Source organism: Balaenoptera physalus (genome assembly GCF_965194825.1).
Source record: "Balaenoptera physalus genome assembly, chromosome: 7".
NCBI lineage: Eukaryota > Metazoa > Chordata > Mammalia > Artiodactyla > Balaenopteridae > Balaenoptera > Balaenoptera physalus.
The window spans coordinates 86,176,179-86,194,086 of record NC_138886.1 but is presented as its reverse complement, the minus strand read 5'-3'; the positions used below and the strand labels follow the sequence as shown (position 1 = coordinate 86,194,086).

At 44.2% G+C, this 17,908-nt stretch overlaps 1 protein-coding gene across 7 annotated transcripts in view; it reads right to left on the bottom strand.

Moving 5' to 3' along the window:
* Positions 1-4,513: 4,513 nt before the first annotated feature.
* DAPK1 (death associated protein kinase 1) overlaps positions 4,514-17,908 on the bottom strand; it is a 214,594-nt gene continuing 201,199 nt past the window's right edge. For 6 of the 7 annotated variants that reach the window (XM_082469576.1, XM_082469579.1, XM_082469577.1 and 3 more), the window contains exons 25-27: positions 16,868-17,056; positions 5,795-7,023; positions 4,514-5,342 (exon numbers count right to left, since the gene is read on the bottom strand). In XM_082469576.1, coding sequence (XP_082325702.1) covers positions 5,309-5,342; positions 5,795-7,023; positions 16,868-17,056 — 1,452 coding nt within the window. In that variant the 3' untranslated portion in view covers positions 4,514-5,308. Of the gene's footprint in view, positions 7,024-16,867; positions 17,057-17,908 lie in introns of all 7 variants that reach the window. The other variant, XM_082469582.1, reaches the window with a different exon arrangement.

The window sequence follows — 17,908 nt, the reverse complement described above, 5'->3', positions numbered from 1 at the left end:
AGTGGCAATCCAGGCTCTTGGCCAGAAGAACAAGTCTTTATGGCCAGGGAATCCCTCACCTCATGCATCACATATGCATACACACACTTATACACAATACACACATCACACACACACACTTATACACATATACACACATGCATACACTCATACCCAAATGTATACATGTATATACACACATACACATACACAGTTACATGTATGTGTGGACACATGCACACGCCACACACATACACATATACTTACGCAATACACTTGTGCACACTTGTGCATACACACACAGTATACACACATACACATGCACTCACAACACACCCACTACATTACAATATAAATACTTAGCAGAGGAGTATAAAGGGCCCCAGTTGTGGTCAGAGGGCCTGACATTTAGTCTAAATTGTTAATAATTGAACCGTGCTGTTTGGTCTAAATCTCTTAAACTCTTTCCTTCCAGCCTCCAAAGAGCGTGGTTGAATCACACCACCTGTAAGATCTCTTTTCATTGTAAAATTCTGTGATTTCGATGGGACAAGACACATTATTCACCAGGAGCTTGTCCCGGTCCTTTTGCTGCTGAACCCCGCAGGCTGGAGTCACAGCCTTTGGCGCCTGACCAGGCCACCCTCACCAAGCGTCAGCCCCTTGAGTGACGGGCATCAGAGTCCGATCCCAGGGCAGCCTCTGCTGTAGGTACCTGTGAAGCTTCTTTCCTGCCCCTCCTCCCCGCTCCCACACACTTCTTTGATTCTTCTGGTCAAAGAATTGCCTTGTGAACAAGAGTCACGGGCAATCTTCTGAGGCTGGGCGTTTCAGCCAGGACTAGCCGCCGTTTCCTGGGGTCACTTCCAGCTCTGCCACGCACATTTCCAGAGATGCAGATGGAAGGGGGCTGACTACTCCTTCAGTCCCCTTTCAGGGGCACCTCCCTGACCAGGCGTTCAGTGGGGCAGCAGTTTCTGTCCCTGACGTGGCCCCTGCCTGGCAGCTGCTGAGTCCTCTCACCAGCACGTGACCTTTGGCTGCAATGATAAAAGTGACCTCAACCTCAGGTGGCCGCCCAAAGCACAGTCACTGTCCCTGAAAATAGCCCCCTGAGAGCAAATTCCTCGGACAGTCGAGTTGAGCGCCAAGCCTGGTTAGGGGAGCAGGCGCCAGCCCACCAAGCTCTGTGTCCCTGCTGTGAGCCTGGGGCTGGCGCCCATGATAGGCAATAGGTGCTCAGCAAACGTCTGGGGAATGGCGAATCAGAGCACGTTACCCTCATAAATGGTGTGGCCTAAGTCGTCAAGAATCCAAAGTCCTGGGGCTTCCCTGGTGGTGCAGTGGTTAAGAATCCACCTGCCAATGCAGGGGACACGGGTTTGAGCCCTGGTCTGGGAAGATCCCACATGCCACGGAGCAACTAAGCCTGTGTGCCACAACTACTGAGCTTGTGCGCTAGAGCCCGCAAGCCACAACTACTGAGCCTGCGAGCCACAACTACTGAGCCCATGAGCCACAACTACTGAAGCCCACGCGCCTAGAGCCCGTGCTCTGAAACAAGAGAAGCCACCACGATGAGAAGCCTGCACACATAACAGAGTAGTCCCTGCTCGCTGCAACTAGAGAAAGCCCACGCACAGCAACAAAGACCCAACATAGCCAAAAAAAAAAAAAAAGAATCCAAAGTCCTTAAAAGACTGTTGGTGCCATCCCAGGTATGAATTCAAACTGAAAAACAAACACAAAACCCCCAAAACACTGAACAATAAACAACAACAAAAAAGAAGCCAAACAAAATTCTCACCTCTTCCTCCCATGATAACCATCTTACAGGTTTTTTTAAAATAAAAAATATCAAATCTTCTAAAAAGCAATCTTTCATGTTTTTAATCCCCCCTTCCCCATAGTGGGGGGCACAGGCTTCACTGGGCTGCTCTGAACACATGGGCAGTCCTGTATATTACTCAGCAAGCTTTACTGTTACCTGGATATTTTTAGGTTCCAGCTTTATCTTTTTTCTCTTGTTCTTAAAAAATTGGGCTAAAATAAATATAACAATTTTTTTTCATTTTAACCACTTGTAACTGCATAGTGCAGTGGCAGTAAATACATTGACATTGGTGTGCAACCAACACCACTATTCACCTCCAGAACTTTTTTCACGTTGCAAAACTGCAACTATCCTTTTACTCTTAATGAAGCTTTTCAGCTCAGATCTACCCTTTGGTTTTACAGCCTGGCTGGCATCTAGCTGCTGCTGAGGCAGGAATAGCCACGCCCAGCCTTTCATTTTGGAGTGGCTTTTCTGGGGTCACACCATCAGGGTTTGGTAAGACTGGTGCAGACTCTGGACACTGATAGGGCCAAATGTAGTTTTATGGTTTCAGGAAATCCTGTAGTTTTAATTGTAAACCCCTTTCTGCAAAAAAGACCACCCAGAGTTCTGATTCCTTTCCGAAGGTGTGGGATCCAGATTCTGGAAACAATCAGAACTCTCAGAAGTGCCCTCCAGCCCGTGCCAGGGAGGCTTCGGGTCCCTAGGATGCTCTTGTCCATAGGGGAACCTCAGGCACCCCAGGGCAGCCACAGCTCCCAGGGGATGAGGAACATGTTGCCCGAGTGCATTTTACAGCAACTCTAAGAAAAAGGGTCCATGAAGGGCTGCTTCTGGCTCCTAAGAACCTGTACCTTTTGATTCCCACTGTGGCTGCAGGAAGTGAGCTATGAATGGCCTAGTTTATCCCCTTCTGCAGGAGGCAGAGACGGCTACCCATGCTGGGGCTTTGCGAGGCAGTTTCAGCCTAACCAGAGTTCATGGCACTGAAGACCCCGAGATGCCGCCTGGAATGACCCCACAGCATTTCTCAGGGCAGGGCAGTGAGCTCAGTGGACCTTAAACTCTTCAAATTTGCGTAGTAATGATTCCGAAGTATGGCTTCAACATTTCAGGAGCTTAGGTGGCCCCATAACCTTATGGACAGGCACCTGCTTAAAACAAAAGTATAAAGACTCCTGCAGTCCTCTGCTTCATTGGCACAGCATCCTTCCTCTGCCCCTACCTCCTGTTAACAGAACTCCCTTGGGGGAAACTGCTCCTTTCCCAACACTGTCCTAGGGTCCCCAGGGCCAGGCCAATCTTGTGACTCTCTCTCTCCCAACCACTGGGATGGCTCCCTGACCCAGACTGGAGCAGTCAGAATCCTTCTTTGGGATTTTACTTACTGAGGCTGCCAGAGGCAGCCCTTGCCTCCTGGGTCCTAGATCCTGGTGCCGGATCCTGCGATATGAAGCACTTTTGAAGCAGGAGAGATGAAGCTGACGTTCGGGAGGGAGTTGACTCACGAAAAGGAGGTTCTACTCCTCTAAGGCAATCACGATTTCAATTTCAGTGTTATCCTTTTGATGCATATTTACGTGTAGCTTTTAATTTTACTCCATTAATATTTCTTTTCTCCTTATAAAAGTAAATCATGTTTATTACGTACCATTTAGGCAAAACAGAAATGAATTCTACTGCCACAACCGTAGAGAAAATCACCCACATCATTGTAGTCTTTTTCCTTCCAATCTTTTTTCTTTGCCCATTTTTTTTTTAAACCAGTCTTGAGATTTTACTAAAAATGGGTTTTGTCATTAGAGCTTTTGTCACTTACAGCTACCATGCAGGTCAAAACTAGGGTTTCTAGTTGATGGCCCGCAGCAGTGTGGTCTCTAAGTAAAAAGACGGGCGGGAAGGTATGTATCTTTTGTAGCAAGTTTTCTCTTGCTCAGCAGGAGCTCCCTCCACCTTTGTATAGGAAGAAAGCTTCCCCTGTTCCCCCATTGCTGAGCCTAAATGATCCAATTTGGTTTGGGGGTTCATCCAAGGAAAATAGGAGGGGCCTCTTTTCTTTAAAGCAAAAATACACGTGAGGGACTTCTCTGGTGGTGCAGTGGTTAAGAATCTGCCTGCCAATGCAGGGGACACGGGTTTGAGCCCTGGTCTGGGAAGATCCCACATGCCGCGGAGCAACTAAGCTCATGCGCTACAACTACTGAGCTTGTGCTCTAGAGCCTGCGTGCCACAACTACTGAAGCCCGCGTGCCACAACTACTGAAGCCCGTGTGCCACAACTACTGAAGCCTGTGTGCCACAACTATTGAAGTCCGCATGCCTAGAGCCCATGCTCCGTAACAAGAGAAGCCACCGCAATGAAAAGCCTGCACACCGCAACGAAGAGTAGCCCCCGCTTGCTGCAACTAGAGAAAGCCCGCACCAAGCAACAAAGACCCAACGCAGCCAAAAATAAATAAAAATAAAAATAAATAAATAAAAGAAATACATGTGAAATGACCTGAGCTCTTTCTGCTTCCCCACACCATTCCCAACTTTAGTAATAATTAAGCACCTAATAAACTGGGTTGATTTCCACCTCTGAGAGTTTAGGTTTAATCACTTTCTGGACTGGTTTGTCCCACGAGGTGGGGTACTGGCAAATGAAAACAAAACAAAGAAAAAGAATCCCTTTTGAATTAAACACCAACAAACTAATGCAACAAGCAACAGTTTATTTATTAAAAAAAAAAAAAAAGAAAAAGAAAAAAAAGAACTAAAAAAAGAAAACTTTTTTTACTATATCTTATAGATTAAGTAAAAATACCTGTATTAATATATATGTATATACATACTGCATATATATATATACATATGATATAACATTAAAATTACATGCTTCTCAGGACAGAAGAATTAGGACATGTTCCCTTATTTCGATTTAAAACTCTATCACAATTTAAAATCACTGCAAGAAAACTTGCTTCCTTTATTTTCTTTTTGAGACTTCAAGTACAGGAAGTTATCAAACCAGGATCTAAATATGGAGAACCATCTGCTATGCACAAATGACAAAAAACTGCCACAAATCATGAGTCGGGGGTCTTCTGAATTCTCACACAGGTCTTGGCTCCCTACAACAGTGTCAGCCTTCTACCTGAGATGACAGGGGATGATGAAGCGTGACAGTCTGCAGGTTCCACGTGGATGTTCACACTGACGTTGAAACAAAAGCAAACACAAACATGTCTTATCGTAGCAACAACACTGGCCATGAAATTGCTCTAGAGGAGGTTTCTCTCTCCCCTTTCCTTGTCAAAGGAAACACAAAAATTGCCAAAAAAACCAAAAAAACAAAAACAAAAAACCTCGGGTGAAGCACCTCTGGCGATGATCAGCATACAGCAAGAGACAGAGAGGGAGCGTTTCTTTCGCGACAGCTCCGGGCTGACTTGGATGATTTCAAACACACCCTCTTCTGCAAAAGGCACTCACATATTGTCTGTTTATAAATCATACAGTGGGATTCCTTACATGGGAGTTTTTCCTACAAATATAAAAGAGATAAGCTGAGGACATGGTATAACAAAGAAAAGAGTATAAGAAATACACATTTTGGATAAATGTCCACTTTCTTTAAAAAGGACAATCAATATAATACTTTAAAAAAATTTCATTGAAAAGTTAGGAATTCCAGTAAAATTATCAGTAAGAAGCAAGGTACTAGAGGATGAGAGATGGAGGGAGGCTAGCTTTTCAAATGGCCAAAGGAAAGGATAGGGTCTGCTCTTAAACTAGAAAGACCATTCACACACAACGCAATGTGTGAGAGGAGGGAGGTAGTAGCAGAGAAATAGGTGAAGCGGAAGGGAGGGTGGCGTCCTTCAGGACGTGGGCGTAGGAAGGGACGCGCCAGAATCTCCAGTGGGAAAGATGGGCTGTGTTCCCCTTGCCTCTGCAGTTGGAAGAGACCCTGCCCAAGCCAAAGGCTGCCCTCACCGGGACACGACCGAGCTAATGGAATTATAAGATGTGCCACTGTTGCAGCTTGAGGCGTAGGCCTCCTGGCCGTTGCTGTCGAGGTTGATTTTGAACACAGAGGACGCCTTCAGTAGGAAGTCCGCCGCATCCCGGCGCCCCAGCTCCCTCAGTTTGGACATGAGGATGCCGACCGTGCTCTCGGGGTAGGAGGTCCATTCCCGGAGCAGGGCGTGGACCGGGCTCGGGAGGAACTCCTTGGGAGACCCGTTATTGGTGTTGTACTTTGCCACAAGGTCGGGGAGACCCAAGTTCATGGCGAGAAGGCACCAGTCCTTCCCCATGGGATCGGGTGGGTCCAGCAGGCGACTGAGTTTCCTCCGGGTCAGGAGGTTCAGATCTGACGCATGGATGTCCATGCCCAGGCTGGCCTGTGAATAGACGTCGTGACAGCCGAAGCACATGATGCTGCTGAAGCTCTCCTTGTACCCGCCCATGGTGTTAGTCAGCGAGGTCTCCTTGAGGGTCTGTGCCCGGAAGAAGTCTCGCGGCTGGTAGATCATGACGGGCTCGTGGTGCTCTCTCAGCTGCTGGGGGCTCAGGTAGTGCTTCACCGTCAGCAGCCCGGGCAGTGTGGTGGCCATGACATTCTCGATGGTGCTGCACACCGAGTCCAGCAGGAGGCAGCACTTGATCTTTTCCGTCTCCAGACCGCGCACCTGGACCTCGATGCCCTGGCCGTGGTTGACCAGGAGCACCAGCAGCTCGGCCCCACGGTTGGCAATCTTGCAGCCGTTCACCCACAGGCGGATGTCCGCGTCTCCCTCCGCGCTCTGCTGGTGGATCCACCTGCACAGGTTCACCTGCACCTTGTGAAAGATGCCGCACGGGAAGGGCGTGAGGTGCTCCACGGGGACGATGCGCACGCCACCGTAGACCCGCACCTCGTCCTCCTCATCCGTCCAGGACCGGTGCAGGTTGTCAGTCTTGATTAGGGCGGGGATGTCCACCATGGTACCGCTGCTCAGGTCCCGGGCGCAGATATCCATGGCATCTAGAATCTGCAGCAGCTCCTCCACGTCGCTGTCGGGCACCAGGCGCTGGACGTCCTCCATGGTGTAGCGGCCCCGGTAATGGTGCAGGGCCCGTGGGGTCTCGACGGAGAGCAGCTTCCCCAGAACGTTGGTGCAGAGCCAGCGGGGGTCTAGGAGCAGCACGTCCTGGACGGTTTCACTCTGCATGATGTTGATCTGCCAGAGGGGACAACGGGAAGTCACACATAGGAACATAAACGGCCAGATGCTTCAGCTGCTCAGAGCACTAAAGGGCCTGAGCAGGGATGAAATCTGTGCAGATATTGTAAGGAATGACTCAGCACATTCATATGGACAGATCTCAAAAATCAATACTGAGGCAAAAAACCAGCTTGGCAATGTCATAAGGGAGATTCTGAAAAGACTACCTTTGACCCTTATAAAAGGTCAATGTAATAAAAGACAGAGAGAGAGAGAGAGAGAGAGGGTAGCCAAATGCAATGGGTGATTTTTGACTGGATTCTGAATCCCCAAATAAATACACAAATGAATAAAATTAGCTATAAATGAAATTACTGGGACAAGTGGCAAACACTTGAATGAGGACTATAAATTCAACAGTAGTATTATATCAATGTTATGTTTCCAGGAAGTGATAATTAATTATATTGTGGTTATATGGGAGAATGTCCTTCTCTTTAGGAGGTACAAGCTAAATATTTAGGGGTGAAAGGTCATGATGTTTGCAAAGCAAATAAATAAATAGAAGAGAAAGAGATAAAGCAAATGTAGCAAAATGTAAACAACTGGTTAAATTAGGTGTCGAGGATATGAGGAGATATTGTACAAGTCTTCCAACCTCTCTGAATGATTGAAATTTTTCAAAAAAGATTCAGAATGTTACAATATTAGACTGTTAGGTAAATTTTTAACACACATACATATAAAAAGGGTCTAGAAAGATACGCTACCATGACAGTGGTTGGCCCTGGAGTGGGAAGAGAGGAAAGTGGCGAGAGGTGGCCAAAAGGGACTTAAGCTTTTCCTGTCACATTCATTTCTTTAAAAAGCAGAAGCCAGAAAGAAAAAAAAAGTGACAAAAAATAGAAGCAATTTTCCCCTTTACTGAACACTTAACCCTCCCTCCCTTCCCTCCCTATTCTGGGCTAGTTCTACAAAGAATGGTGATCCAAGGTGGACTCCATTCTCACGTGGAGGCTGAGACCCTGGACCTGTCTGCACCAGAAGTACTTTTCTCCCCACAGTCTGGTTTAAATCTTTGAGATGCCCTGTAGATATGATTCTGTTCAAAATTGAGACTTAGAGTGTACATTTCTGGAATGTGCAGCAGTATCTACTTAATTTTTGATAAGGCATTGGTGGAATACTACCTGCAGTTCAGTCCTAGACACAACTATCTCCTCAGGGTCACAAAAGACAGACTGATAAACTGTCCCGTATTGGAGGAGACTAAGGAGACAGATGACTGAGTGCAGTGTGGGATCCTGAGCCGAAAAAAGACAGGACAACTGATGAAATCTGAATAAGATCCTTAGATTGCTTACTAGAGGGCAGGAATAATACTGGAGGAGGGGCTGGGCACCAATGAGAATGGGGGCTGCCTGATTTAGATTTCCCTTCTTTTTTATTCTGCCTTCATTTACTTATTAAAGTCTCAAGGGCAAGGAGGGATGTGGTGTCAAATAATGTGGATTAATCGCTATGAGCTAGAAAATTGCTGGCAAATGCCACAAGGCAAGAGAATACTGTATTAAAAAGAGTGAGTTTATTATTATGGTTACAATATATATCTTTATATCTAGCACTATATTACAAGGTTAGGTTTGGTCCCTTGCTTATCCCCACCCTTGGATTCAATCATTTAAAGTACTGCTGGAGAGACCTTCAAGATGGCGGAGGAGTAAGACATGGAGCTTACCCTCCTCCCCACAAATACATCAGAAATACACCTACATGTGGAACAACTCCTACAGAACACCTACTGAATGCTGGTAGAAGACTTCAGACTTCCCCGAAGGCAAGAAACTCCCCATGTACCTGGGTAGGACAAAAGAAAAAAGAAAAAACAGAGACAAAAGAATAGGGACAGGACCTGCACCTCAGGGATGCAGCTGTGAAAGAGGAAAAGTTTCCACACACTAGGAAGCCCCTTCACTGGTGGAGACAGGGGGTGGGCGGTGTGGGGGCATAAGCTTCGGAGCCACGGAGGAGAGTGCAGCAACAGGGGTGCAGAGGGCAAAGCGGAGAGATTCCCGCGCAGAGGATCACTGCCGACCAGCACTCACCAGCCCGAGAGGCTTGTCTGCTCACCCGCCGGGATGGGTCGGGGCTGGGAGCTGAGGCTTGGGCTTCGGAGGTCAGACCCCAGGGAGAGGACTGGGGTTGGCTGAGTGAACAAAGCCTGAAGGGGGCCAGTGCACCACAGCTAGCTGGGAGGGAGTCCAGGAAAAAGTCTGGACCTGCCTAAGAGTCAAGAGACCATTGTTTCGGGATGCACGAGAAGAGGGGATTCAGAGCACCGCCTAAATGAGCTCCAGAGAGGGGAGCAAGCCGTGGCTATCCGCCTGGACACCAGAGACAGGCATGAGATGCTAAGGCTGCTGCTACTGCCAGCAAGAAACCTGTGTGCAAGCACAGGACACTATCCACACCTACCCTCCTGGGAGCCTGTGCAACCCACCACTGCCAGGGTTCCGTGATCCAGGGACAACTTCCCCGGGAGAACACACGGCGCACCTCAGGCTGTTGCAAGGTCACACCGGCCTCTGCCCACCACAGGCTCGCCCCACATTCGGTACCCCTCCCTCCCCCTGGCCTGAGCCAGAGCACCCTAATCAGCTGCTACTTTAACCCCGTCCTGTCTGAGCGAAGAACAGATGCCCTCAGGCGACCTACACGCAGAGGCGAGGCCAAACCCAAAGCTGAACCCCAGGAGCTGTGCGAACAAAGAAGAGAAAGGGAAATCTCTCCCAGCAACCTCAGGAGCAGCGGATTAAATCTCCACAATCAACTTGATGTACCCTGCATCTCTGGAATACCTGAATAGAAAACAAACCATCCCAAAATTGAGGCAGTGGACTTTGGGAGCAACTGTAGACTTAGGGTTTGCTTTCTGCATCTAATTTTTTTTGGTTTTGTGTTTATTGTAGTTTAGTATTTAGAGTTTATTATCATTGGTAGATTTATTTATTGATTTGGTTGCTCTCTTCCTTTTTTATATATATATAGATATATATATATTTTTTTCCTTTTTCTCTTTTTGTGAGTGTGTATGTGTATGCTTCTTTGGGTGATTTTGTCTGTAGAGCTTTGCTTTTACCATTTGTCCTAGGGTTCCATCTGTTTTTTCCTTTTTTAGTATAGTTTTTAGCATTTGTTATCATTGGTGGATTTGATTTTTTGGTTGCTCCCTTTTTCTTTTTTTTTAATATTACTTAAAAATTTTTTTTATTTTTAATAATTTTTTTATTTTAATAACTTTATTTTCCTTCCTTCCTCCCTCTCTCCGTCCCTTCCTCCCATTCTTTCTCTTTTTGTCCCTTTTCTTCTGAGCCATGTGGCTGACTTGGTGCTCCGGGCCGGGTTTCAGGCCTGTGCCTCTGAGGTGGGAGAGCCAAGTTCAGGACATTGGTCCACCAGAGACCTCCCGGCTCCATGTAATATCAAATGGCGAAAGCTCTCCCAGAGATCTCCGTCTCAACGCTAAGACCCAGCTCCACTCAATGACCAGCAAGCTCCAGTGCTGGACACCTTAGGCCAAACAACTAGCAAGACAGGAACATAAACCCACCCATTAGCAGGGAGACTGCCTAAAATCATAATAAGGTCACAGTTACTCCAAAACATACCACTGGACACGGTCCTGCCCACCAGAAAGACAAGATCCAGCCTCATCCACCAGAACATAGGCACCAGTCCCCTCCACCAGGAAGCCTACACAACCCACTGAACCAACCTTAGCCACTGGGGGCAGACACCAAAAATAACGGGAACTACAAACCTGAAGCCTACGAAAAGGAGACCCCAAACACAGTAAGTTAAGAAAAATGAGAAGACAGAGAAACACACAGCAGATGAAGGAGCAAGGTAAAAACCCACCAGATCAAACAAATGAAGAGGAAATAGGCAGTCTACCTGAAAAAGGATTCAGAGTAATGATAGTAAAGATGATCCAAAATCTTGGAAATAGAATGGAGAAAATAGAAGAAACGTTTAACAAGGAACTGGAAGAACTAAAGAGCAAACAAACAGTGATGAACAACACACTAAATTAAATTAAAAATTCTCTAGAAGGAATCAATAGCAGAATAACTTAGGCAGAAGAACGGATAAGTGACCTGGAAGATAAAATACTGGAAATAACTACCGCAGAGCAGAATAAAGAAAAAAGAATGAAAAGAATTGAGGACAGACTCAGAGACCTCTGGGACAACATTAAACACACCAACATTCAAAGTATAGTGGTCCCAGAAAAAGAAGAGAAAAAGAAAGGGACTGAGAAAATATTTGAAGAGATTATAGTTGAAAAATTCCCTAATATGAAAAAGGAAATAGTCAGTCAAGTCCAGGAAACACAGAGAGTCCCATACAGGATAAATCCAAGGAGAAACATGCCAAGACACATACTAATAAAACTATCAAAAATTAAATACAAAGAAAAAATATTAAAAGCAGAATGGGAAAAGCAATTATTAACATACAAGGGAATCCCCAAAAGGTTAATAGCTGATCTTTCAGCAGAAACTCTGTAAGCCAGAGGGAGTGGCAGAACATATTCAAAGTGATGAAAGGGAAAAACCTACAACCAAGATGACTCTACCCAGCAAGGATCTCATTCAGATTCGATGGAGAAATTAAAACCTTTACAGACAAGCAAAAGCTAAGAGAATTCAGCACCACCAAACCAGCTTTACAACAAATGCTAAAGGAACTTCTCTAGGCAGCAAACAGAAGAGAAGGAAAAGACCTACAATAGCAAACTCAAAACAATTAACAAAATGGTAATAGGAAAATACATATCAATAATTACCTTAAATGTAAATGGATTAAATGGTCCAACTGAAAGACAAAGACTGGCTGAATGGATACAAAAACAAGACCTGTATATATGCTGTCTACAAGAGACCCAATTCAGACCTAGTGACACATACAGACTGAAAGTGAGGGGATGGAAAAAGATATTCCATGCAAATGGAAATCAAAAGAAAGCTGGAGTAGCAATTCTCATATCCGACAAAAGAGACTTTAATATAAAGACTATTTCAAGAGACAAAGAAGGACACTACATAATGATCCAGGGATCAATCCAAGAAGAAGATATAACAACTGTAAATATTTATGCACCCAACATAGGAGCACCTCAATACATAAGGCAAATGTTAACAGCCATAAAATGGGAAATCGACAATAACACAATCATAGTAGGGGACTTTAACACCCCACTTTCACCAATGGACAGATCATCCACAATGAAAATAAATAAGGAAACACAGCTTTAAATGATACATTAAACAAGATGGACTTAATTGATATTTATAGGACATTCCATCCAAAAACAAAAGAATACACTTTCTTCTCAAGTGCTCATGGAACATTCTCCAGGATAGATCATATCTCAGGTCACAAATCAAGCTTTGGTAAATTTAAGAAAATTGAAATCATATCAAGTGTCTTTTCTGACCACAACGCTATGAGAGTAGATATCAATTACAGGAAAATATCTGTAAAGAATACAAACACATGGAGGATAAACAATACACTACTAAATAACGAAGAGATCACTGAAGAAATCAAAGAGGAAATCAAAAAATACCTAGAATCAAATGACAATGAAAACACGATGACCCAAAACCTATGGGATGCAGCAAAAACGGTTCTAAGAGGGAGGTTTATAGCAATACAATACTACCTCAAGAAACAAGAAACATCTCAGATTAACAAGCTAACCTTACACCTAAAGCAGTTAGAGAAAGAAGAACAAAAAACCCCAAATTTAGCAGAAGGAAATAAATCATAAAGATCAGATCAGAAATAAATGAAAAAGAAATGAAGGAAACAATACCAACGATCAATAAAACTAAAAGCTTGTTCTTCGAGAAGATAAACAAAATTGATAAACCATTAGGCAGACTCATCAAGAAAAAAGAGGAGAAGACTCAAATCAATAGAATTAGAAATGAAAAAGGAGAAGTAACAACTGACACTGCAGAAATACAAAGGATCATGAGAGATTACTACAAGAAACTCTATGCCAATAAAATGGACAACCTGGAAGAAATGGACAAATTCTTAGAAAAGCAAAACCTTCTGAGACTGAACCAGGAAGAAATAGAAAATATGAAGAGACCAATCACAAGCACTGAAATTGAGACTGTGATTAAAAATCTTCCAACAAACAAAAGCCCAGGACCAGATGGCTTCACAGGTGAATTCTATCAAACATTTAGAGAAGAGCTAACACCTATCTTTCTCAAACTCTTCCAAAATATAGCAGAGGGAGGAACACTCCCAAATTGATTCTATGAGGCCACCATAACCCTGATACCAAAACCAGACAAAGATGTCCCAAAGAAAGAAAACTACAGGCCAATATCACTGATGAACATAGATGTAAAAATCCTCAACAAAATACTAGCAAAGAGAAGCCAAGAGCACATTAAAAGGATCATACACCATGATGAAGTGGGGTTTACCCCAGGAATGCAAGGATTCTTCAATATACGCAAATCAATCAATGTGATAAACTACATTAACAAACTGAAGGAGAAAAACCAAACCATATTAACAAACTGAAGGAGAAAAACCATATGATCATCTCAGTAGATGCAGAAAAAGCTTTCAACAAAATTCAACACCCATTTATGATAAAAACCCTTCAGAAAGTAGGCACAGAGGGAACTTAGCTCAACATAATAAAGGCCATATATGACAAACCCACAGCCAACATTGTTCTCAATGGTGAAAAACTGAAACCATTTCCTCTAAGATCAGGAACAAGACAAGGTTGTCCACTCTCACCACTATTATTCAACATAGTTTTGGAAGTTTTAGCCACAGCAATCAGAGAAGAAAAAGAAGTAAAAGGAATCCAAGACAGAAAAGAAGAAGTAAAGCTGTCTCTGTTTGCAGATGACATGACGCTATACACAGAGAATCCTAAAGATGCTACCAGAAAACTACTAGAGCTAATCAATGAATTTGGTAAAGTAGCAGAATACAAAATTAATGAACAGAAATCTCTTGCATTCCTATATACTAATGAATGAAATACCTAGGAATAAATCTACCTAAGGAGACAAAAGACCTGTATGCAGAAAACTATAAGACACTGATGAAAGAAAATAGATGATACAAACAGATGGAGAGATATACCATGTTCTTGGATTGGAAGAATCAACATTGTGAAAATGACTATACTACCCAAAGCAATCTACAGATTCAATGCAATCCCTATCAAACTGCCAATGGCATTTTTCACAGAACTAGAACAAAAAGTTTCACAATTTCTTTGGAAACACAAAAGACCCTGAATAGCCAATGCAATCTTGAGAAAGAAAAACAGGGCTGGAGGAATCAGGCTCCCTGACTTCAGACTATACTACAAAGCTACAGTAATCAAGACAGTATGGTACTGGCACAAAAACAGAAATATAGATCAATGGAATGGGATAGAAAGCCCAGAGATAAACCCACACACATATGGTCACCTTATCTTTGATAAAGGAGGCAAGCATATACAGTGGAGAAAAGACAGCCTCTTCAATAAGTGGTGCTGGGAAAACTGGACAGCTGCATGTAAAAGAATGAAATTAGAACACTCCCTAATACCATACACAAAAATAAACTCAAAATGGATTAAAGACCTAAATGAAAGGCCAGACACTATCAAACTCTTAGAAGAAAACATAGGCAGATCACTCTATGACATAAATCACAGCAAGAACCTTTTTGACACACCTCCTAGAGCAATGGCAATAAAAACAAAAATAAACAAATGGGTCCTAATGAATCTTAAAAGCTTTTGCACAGCAAAGGAAACCATAAACAAGATGAAAAGACAACCCTCAGAATGGGAGAGAATATTTGCAAATGAAGCAAGTGACAAAGGGTTAATCTCCAAAATGTAAAAGCAGCTCATGCAGCTCAATATCAAAAAAACAAACAACCCAATCCAAAAATGGGCAGAAGACCTAAATAGACATTTCTCCAAAGAAGATATACAGACAGCCAACAAACACATGGAAGAATGCTCAACGTCACTAATCATTAGAGAAATGCAAATCAAAACTACAATGAGGTATCACCTCACACCAGTCAGAATGGCCATGATCAAAAAATCTACAAACAATAAATGCTGGAGATGGTGTGGAGAAAAGGGAACCCTCTTGCACCGTTGGTGGGAATGAAATTGATACAACCACTATGGAGAACAGTATGGAGGTTCCTTAAAAAACTAAAAATAGAACTACCACATGACCCAGGAATCCCACTACTGGGCATATACCTTGAGAAAACCATAATTCAAATAGAGTCATGTACCACAATGTTCATTGCAGCTCTATTTACAATAGCCAGGACATGGGAGCAACCTAAATGTCCATAGACAGATGAATGGAGAAAGAAGATGTGGCACGTATATACAATGGAATATTACTCAGCCATAAAAAGAAATGAAATTGAGTTATTTGTAGTGAGGTGGATGGACCTAGAGTCTGTCATACAGAGTGAAGTAAGTCAGAAAGAGAAAAACAAATACCATATTCTAACACACATATATGGAATCTAAAAAAAAAAAGAAAATGGTTCTGAAGAAGCTAGTGGCAGGACAGGAATAAAGATGCAGACATAGAGAATGGACTTGAGGACATGGGGAGGGGGAAGGGTAAACTGGGAAGAAGTGAGAGAGTGGCATTGACATATATACACTACCAAATGTAAAATAGTTAGTTAGTGGGAAGCAGCCGCACAGCACAAGATCAGCTCCATGCTTTGTGCCCACCTAGAGGGGTGGGATAGGGAGGGTGGGAGGGAGATGCAAGAGGGAGGGGATATGGGGATATATGTATCCATATAGCTGATTCACTTTGTTATAAAGCAGAAACTAACACACCATTGTAAAGCAATTATACTCCAATAAAGATGTTACCAAAAAAAAAAGATAAAGTACTGCTGGAGGGGCCAGTAGATTAGCCTGTAGTTTCATTGGAATTCAAAGACGGACACAATCACTGCTTGAGGCTCTAGTTTTTAGGGTCACTGGCTTCTTGATTCAAGTAGAATTTCAAACCTATGTAATCCATGGCCAAGGCCCCCACATGGCACCTGAGACTGGGCAGGGAAGCTTCTGGTTTGTAAAATTCCTGGAACTGCTTCTGGTTTTTCATATTCAGAACTGTTCTTCTTGGCCCATACTAGCTTACACTGTCTCCTGATTTCACATGATGGAAGAATGTGAAGGCTATGCGCCCTTGAGAGGGAAAGGCAGCATACGAAGCAATTAGAACAGGGTTCCCAAACTGCACCCCAGAGCTGAACCAGGAAGAGAGATTCCTATTTCTTGGTCATTTCTGGGGATCACTGCTTGCCGTGTCTTAGTGTCTCCAGATGCTCTCTCCCTGAAGATACGTCACTACTATTTCTTGATTGTCTGTGAGCCCAAGAGGTCTGTTTGGAGCTGATACACTCCATGGAGAGCAGCCATCCTGAAGGCGGCAGGAATCACAGCTAAGCATCAGCTGCCCCAGGGAGAGAGAGGAGAGGCCCAGTCACCCAGTGTAGCAGGAACTGTGCTCCCAAACTAAGAGAAGCCGGAAAACAAACCAACCAAAGCAAGACAAAACAACAGCTCTTAAGGTGAACAGGAGAGCAAAGAACCGCAGTTCGGGGAATCACTCGAGGCTTCCTGTGATAGTCACACGTCTGGAAACATCATGGGTAGTGGGCAGTTGCCACTCGGCCTCTGCGGCTCATCCCACCTTCAGACACTGGAAATGCATCCCAGGGCCCCCGCCCAGACCCTTGCCAGGGCTGGAGCCCTCACCTCGCCGGCACTGTGGAGCTGCTGGGCGATGTGCCGGAGGTCCGCCTCGCTGGCCAGGGGGTTCAGCTGGTCCTGCACGTCGTACACAAACTGCTGCAATGACATCAGCTGGTTGGGTCCGTTGAGCTTCCTCCAGGAGGGCAGCGTGGAGATGATTTTCTCACACAGGTGAGTCATTGGAGGGCAGACCTAGAACATGCAGAACAGGCAGGTCAACGCACAGCTGTGGGGACTCAGGAGGAGCTGGGATAAAACGATGCTGCTCACATATGCACTGTTGCATGTAATTCTTTGGATGCACCAGTGCTTTTTGGGTAAGTACTGGGGCAGTTTTGTTTTTTCAGTGTTGCCTTTAAGCAGAATCTATTTAACAAATATAAAATTTTATAGGGGCTTTCATTTCCACTGATCGTTTTAAATAGATGGCAAGGCTTCACAAAAAATGGCTTTGAAATTGTGGACTCAATTAACTAACGTTCACTAACTCCTAATGTTTTCCTCCCTCCCTCTCTTGGAGTGAGGGTTTCAGCCAGGTGATGGCCACTTCATGAACAAAGAGACAGGAAAAGAGAGTAAGTATCATTATCATTATTAAATGGCTTTTTACCAGTAAATTAGGTATTCATGGGGATTACTGTTGAAATATTTCAAATTTGATTAATTCTTGGTAATTGACTTGAAATAAGTTTTTTTTTAAAATTTTATTTATTTATTTATGGCTGTGTTGGGTCTTCGTTTCTGTGCGAGGGCTTTCTCTAGTTGCGGCGAGCGGGGGCCACTCTTCATTGCCGTGCATGGGCCTCTCACTATCGCGGTCTCCCTTGTCGCGGAGCACAGGCTCCAGACGCGCAGGCTCAGCAATTGTGGCGCATGGGCTTAGTTGCTCCGCAGCATGTGGGATCTTCCCAGACCAGGGCTCGAACCCACGTCCCCTGCATTGGCAGGCAGATTCTCAACGACTGCGCCACCAGGGAAGCCCTTGAAATGAGTTTTTAATCTCTTAACTTGGTTAAATAAATCAGTCTGTGTTACAGACTCATA